Source organism: Poecilia reticulata, linkage group LG13, assembly GCF_000633615.1.
Source record: "Poecilia reticulata strain Guanapo linkage group LG13, Guppy_female_1.0+MT, whole genome shotgun sequence".
Taxonomy (NCBI): domain Eukaryota; kingdom Metazoa; phylum Chordata; class Actinopteri; order Cyprinodontiformes; family Poeciliidae; genus Poecilia; species Poecilia reticulata.
Window position 1 is genome coordinate 10,232,599 of NC_024343.1, and position 6,763 is coordinate 10,239,361.

At 37.4% G+C, this 6,763-nt stretch overlaps 1 protein-coding gene across 2 annotated transcripts in view; it reads right to left on the reverse strand.

Annotated features, from left to right (window-relative positions):
* veph1 (ventricular zone expressed PH domain-containing 1) overlaps positions 1–6,763 on the reverse strand; it is a 76,474-nt gene that overhangs the window by 21,123 nt on the left and 48,588 nt on the right. For both annotated transcript variants that reach the window (XM_017308330.1, XM_017308331.1), the window contains 3 exons: positions 1,801–2,021; positions 1,203–1,421; positions 566–930 (listed from right to left, as the gene is read on the reverse strand). In XM_017308330.1, coding sequence (XP_017163819.1) covers positions 566–930; positions 1,203–1,421; positions 1,801–2,021 — 805 coding nt within the window. The remainder of the gene's footprint in view (positions 1–565; positions 931–1,202; positions 1,422–1,800; positions 2,022–6,763) is intronic.

Consider the following 6,763-nt stretch of genomic DNA (forward strand, 5'->3'; position numbering starts at 1 on the left):
GGGGTAGTTGGGCCATTTAAATCAGCTGTGAAGATTCAATCAACAGAGATATCTAAAACTGGCAGGACAAATCTCAAACTATTTTATTAGGATTTAATGTGATTTTCCTTCCCGAAGGAGAAACATGAAAATCTAAATGAAAACAGAATCCAGTGCCACTGATTGTTCTCTATAATGCATCTGATTTCTGTGAACTAATCATGGGTTAGCCGGGTAATTTTAACAAGCAGACAGCATCATGACGGCCAATAAATCAACAAAGTTGTTGAGAAGTTTAAAGAGGAGTTAGGCAGCAATACAAACCAGAAATATTTACTCTAAAGAAAGGCAAAACACGCAACATTTCTGACATTCTCATTTGTAAAAGAAGAGAAATAAAAAAACCTTTCAGCTTCGATCACCTTCATAATACTGCATCCTTTATTCTTGGTCTGTAAAATAAAATCTCTAGAAAATAAATCTTGTGGTTGACGTGTGGCAAAGCTTCAGCTACATCAATATTTCTGCAGCACATGGCACTTCTAGGTCTGGTTGTAGAAAACCCATTAGGAATCACTCAGTTTACCTTCAATCACACACTGCTCTGGAACCGGGATCCGCTTCGCCATGTCTTTGCAGAACTCCCTGATCGTCTCCATATTGTCTCTCAAATGGATGAAGAGTCTGTCGGCTTGCTCCTGTTCTGCTTCCTCTCCGTTCTCATCTTTGATCTCAGCTTTTTCCACCTCCTTCTTCTCTGCTGTGACAGACAGGGAGTTGTCACTTGTCAGTTTCTTTTCTGCCGGTGAGACTTCATGGCTGCCTGAGGCCTGATTTGACTGAGCGTTGGAAAGGCAGTTCTCTGTGCTCGGCTCTACGGCTTCGCTGTCCTCTCCTGTATCTGAGCTGATGGAGCGCGAACGCGCAATATGGAGAGCCAGGCTCTTTGACCTGTGGAAGACCAGAAAATTAAAAAAATGAAGAAAATATCAAACTTAAATTATTGCCGTTGTTTTAACAAAACTTTTTTGTAAGATTTTTGGTGACCATGCTGTTTGAAAACCAGATTTGATCAGATACAGATGTGTTAATTCTCTTGTTTTAGTTACTGCAACTAATTCCTCCATAGAAATATATGTTTTATTATGGCATCTTCCAAGAACCCTGCTCCATTCACCTATTTAAAGAAATTATTTGATGCACCATCACCATCTCAAACTAACCTGTTGAATCTCATCTCCCGTCTCTCCTCCTTGACGCCTTGGCTCAGGCTGTGGCGTCGTTGCTGCGGAGGAGACTCCTCCCCTTCCTCCTCTGTCGTTCCCACATTTTGAGTTTTCTCGTCAAAATTCTGGACTTTTACCTGCAGTCGCTGCTCAGATGTCCCTCCTCCTCGACCAGCAGGGAGAGATCCACCTGAAGACGGACACGCGTCTTCCACCCTGTAAGAGATTTAGATTGTTCATTTCTGATCGTCAGAATGTTTGGGTCCATTCCCGACACAGTTGCTTTGATTTTATATTTTATTTTTTACTTCCAGGTGCCGCATTATTGTGTGTATTTTGTAACTCAAAATTATTTTATTAATGATAAAATATTTCTTACAGTTTTGCGTGGTTTTCATACCAATATAATACACACATCGAACATTTTTTCCAGCAGAACAAAGAAAAATCAGCATGTAGAACCTGCATTCAGACTTATTCTCAGCAAGACTGAATATGGTAAGACTGTCATAGAAATTATCTGATTAGTGCAGACAGACTCTAAGGTAACAACATTCAGTGTTTTGCTTGCTGTCGTTTTCTCATTATTTCCAACCTGCAGTGAAGGGTGGTTTTGTCCTCCAGTCGTCTTTCCAACACTCTGGCTATGGCAGTGAATGAGTTGCTCATTCTGTAGATGTCTTTCCCACAACCTCCCAGTAATGATGGGTATCTGTCAGTCAGAGCTCTAATCTCCTGCAGCAAGGTGTGGTGAAAGCTGTGCTCCATGCTGCCCAGAAGGGACACCAGGTAGACCAATGAGGTGTGGGCATGCATCTGGAGGAAGGGGGAGGGGAGCAACAGAAATCAGCAAGTTTGGTAGCAAACGTACACATTTTTTTAAGTACCGTATTTCCGCACTATAAGGCGCACCTAAAAACCTTAAATTTCCTCAACAACTGACAGTGCACCTTATAATCCGGTGCGCCTTATATATGGACCAATATTGAGCCACAACAGGTCTAGCAACTACGGTAAGCAGCCGCTGACTTAATTTTCAGCCGTAGAAAAAGAAGCGCGCGGTGCATGCTGGGATAGTTGTCAGAACGCTGGTTTGTTAATAAAGTTTGACTGACCTATCTACCTACCGACCGTCTAGAATCAGGTCGTCTGCAGGTCATTTAGCACCACGTTCTCCACGAACATGCTGTGCGTGAACGGAGAAGGGTGACCATTGTCCGGCCACGGCCCGGCCCAGTCAGGAAGGTTCTCCTTGCCAACCGGAGTCGGACTGTTTTGTTGACATTCCCTTTAGTGCAGCTCCATCTAGTGGATGCATAACGTAACTCCAGCCTCTACTATAGCGTCTATTCTATGCGCCTTATAATCCGGTGTGCCTTATAGTGTGTAAAATACAGTAGGTACATTACAGGGTATGTTTTAAGAAAAAATACACTAATAACTGAATTAAAACCAAGACCTGTTTTATAACATCCAGTGTCATAGCTTAGGAATATACAGAGAAACAGGAAATCTCTCTCTAAAGGCATTAGATAAATCTAATGATATATCCATTTCCTCAACAAGAAATCTATTTATCTTTGCAGAAAAAACAAGGTTAGGTTAAATATTATTTTACAGGTATAATGTTTCATGAATGACTGGGATTGCCAGGTAAATGTAAGAATAACACCGATCTCATCAAAAATTAACTAAATAAGGAGTGAAATCTCGTTTCTTACAGTGACACTAAAAAACAAAACTGTTTTTTAGATATGTCTGATGCAGCTTCTGTGAAAAGTTGTTGTATTGTTCAATTAATCTGTGCCAATGGAGTTTATTTGATCATAGCCATTATAATACAATTCAATTGGTACTTATTTGTATTGTGGAAAAAACCCCTTTAATTTATCTTTCTATTTTGAGAACAGTTACTGGAAAAAAACAATTTTGCCTTATAAATATAAAAAATATTTTAAAAAGTACTTAAACTGAATAAAGTAATATATTGGTGGTTGATGTTTGTGTTGTTTGTATCAGCTTTTTAATTTGAAGCATGAGATTATGCTGCTAATTATGCTGAGGTAAATTTTTCAGACTTTTTTCACATTTTTTCCAAAGATGTCAGAGTAAAAGTGGAGGTTAGAAGATCATTTAAAAGGAGTTGATCAAGAAAAAAAATGAATAACCAGACGTAATTACCAAAAACATATTTGTTTGTTCAGACATATTCAGACTTATTTTCTAATGCTGTTCTTCTTGAAGTGCCTCTAAAATTGAATCTGCTGCGATACGGGAAAACACTGGATCTGAATGTATACGTTTTGCTAAAAAGGTGATTTTAAATGCGGTTAGTTTTGCACTTCCAGCTAGGAGGGAGGTCGGCTCTGACAGTGTGAGTTTGACCTCCTTTCTGCCTAAATTATGACAAACTATAATAAACACAAGCACATGCAGCACATGCAGCCAGCGCTCTGCAAGCCGAGAAAGTATAAACTTTTCCATTCTCCGAAATGTGATTTCCTAGCAAGGGGTCTTTGTAATAATATTCATATTTCATCATCCTCTGTCTGCTGTTGTTTATCTCCTGTCCAACCTGCCCAGTGCTGACGCAAAGCGGCTTCTGGCTTCGTCATTCCAAGGGACGGTTCACACCTGTCTGAGAAAGTTTTATATTCGAATGGCAGACGCTTGATTTTCTTCCAACCCAAAAACAAACCAAGATCGAAATCACAGTAATTAGAACAGATGCTAAAAACATAACAGTTCTCTCTGGCTGTGATCCAGGTCAGAGTCAAGGCCTTCATGTGGTGATACAAACAAAAACTTTCCTTTAAAAAAAAAAAAAAAACACAATGAAACCTTTGAAACAACTTTTTTTTTCTTTTTTTTCTAAATAAGGCCAGATATAAAAACAGAACCAAAATCTGCTTACATATTTTAAAACGCACAAAGTAATGAGTTGAGGAGGACGAAGCTACATCTGGCACCTTTCATAAGCACTCTCTGTAGAGCCATAAATTTATTCACTGATCCCAAAAAGAGTAGAATATGTAGAACGTGACCTTAGACTTTGGTAACATGCCACAAGGATTTGCAAGAGTTTAGCCCATAAATGAGTCAGAAGCTCGCCTGCAGCTCAGGCTGGAGGTAAAAGGACTAGAAAGATTTCTATTCACACAGATTGCAGTTTAAATTTTCTTTTAAAACAAAACCTTTACATATTACTTTAAACAAAACATCAATACATGTGTATTATGCTACGTGAGGCTTCCCTCCATCATCACACAGCCAACGATTTGCTGTATAATTATTTAGAAGCACTTGGCAAGGATTCAGCATCCTAAGCATCGGCTTACTTTAGGCTGCAAGAGATCACTAATCAGTGTAAACAGCTTTTTAATTATAAGTTTCTAAACATTGTGGCAGCACAACAAGAGTCAAATTATAATATCAACTGTCTCGTCTCAGGCGGACACGCAGAGAAAATACTTAATATTACTCTGACATGAGGATTTTAGCCTGGAGCTAAGACCAAACCACTGACAATGTGTTTGGAGCAAAAACAACCAGAAATGCAGCATGATTAAAATCATTTGCAAAGCATTTTATCTCTTTGGAGAGCTTCTGAGCTGGGCATACTGTTAAAGGAAATCTGCATTACATTATTGATTGAATGATTGGATTGAAATCATTTGTTTATAAAGTGCCTCAAGGAAACACTTGTTGTGAAATGGCTTTATGTAAACTGTACTGAATTTAAATGAATATATCCATTATAGATAAACTGTACTCAGACAATTATCCCTTTACATACTGTATTCAACACTCTCTATGTGTTTCATTGTGCTTTTCAGGCATATGCTCAGCTGTGAACCAAATAATCCAATCTTTCAAAAGTATTAGGTTGAGAAACAGGAAGGAATCATATTTTTTGTGAGTTGTTGTGTTTGGTTCATTGACGTTTTAGTTTTTACCTAATTCCATCCAAGACAGGAATCTTTTTAGGTTTCATAGACATTTTTTATGATGTGCTCTATGGGAATAGTTTTAAAATGTAACCAGATATTCCTCTGAACAAAATATAAATCTTTCAGATTTGTGAGGGATTTCAAATAGTGAAAAATAATTCTCCTTTCAGCAAAACTGAAACATAATCATCCCCTTAAGAAACCCTGATATAATATTCGACATGTTCATGACACACTGTGTAACTTTAAACTAGAACTTATAACTTACTTTTGGGATGTTTTTCTATTGTCTTCTGGGAAAAAACTGAGTATTGGCAACAGAAAAACAACCACCACTTCAGCCACGGGGGAGTTATTTATCAGATTACAGACACTTTTATAGAGGAAAACTACTTTAAAATAATTTAATTCATTGGCACAATGAATGAATTAAATTTATTGTGCCAATGAATTAAATTCATTGTGCCAATGCTGGTCCACCGCTCATCAGTTTGCTGGATACTGCACAGACGTTCAAGTGTGGATCAAAACTAATTATTGTAAATAAGATCAAGTTCCATTTAAAGTTTTCCACAAGTGGACAAGAAAGATGCTGAAGAAGAGGTCAGATGAGGTCAGTACTGAACTGTCTGGTCTACATGTAAAAAAACATATTTGACGAGGTGGAAAATTTAGAAGATTTTTTTTTTTATTAAAAATGCTAAATAATATATTCTTGTGAAATTACTTATTTCACAAGAACAATACATTCAATTTGAATTAGTTTGGTGAATCAAACATAGGTCCTTGTTAAAAAGAGACTGGTAAGTCATGGATCAAAAGCACATATTTACCTTATGAAGAGAAAGAAATTCACATTTTCTGGATCAATTGTTTCTTGTCGTCTTGGTCTGCATGTACAGTCCTTGACGTTGCCCGATTTAGGGAATAGGTAAATCCAAATCTGCTTTTGAGTGACCATTATTGGATATCTCTGGTTATACTTATTTAAAAATAAAAATTAAATGAACAAATGTGGTTATGAATGGAGCACAGACCTTTCAGTTTTAGGAAAAGCTCAGTTTAATAAAATCTTTTAAAGTCTACATTTTACAAAAATACAAAATCATTCTGAGAGGGGAAAAAAACTACACATCCCAAATGACTAAATGCAAATGCTAAGCACACAAATATTTATTTGAATACCATTTATAAACCATCAAAAGTCAGTCAAAATTACACACAACGATCCATCATTATATCCAAATTGCTAGAAAGTAACCGGGGTCCAAAAGTCAAACATGAAATAGAATACTTTTACGGGACAAGGGATCCTGCTCTCTCCCGTCCTTACTGATAACTCTGCTTGTGGATTATTCTTAAAGTCACAATTTTTATGGTTTTATTCACATTATCGACATCATAACTGGATTACTTCAAACCTAAAGACCAGGAGATTTTCTCACTTCTATTTTTACCTCACTTTTCTTCACCTCCAAGTTGAACTAGGGCAAAATGCCCCCGTTCGACCCCAAGCAGTATTCTACAACGACTTCAGTTTTTAGAAACAAAGATTCAACGGCTGGAGGTGAACTTTGAGATCAACGCTACCTGTGGATATGAAACAAC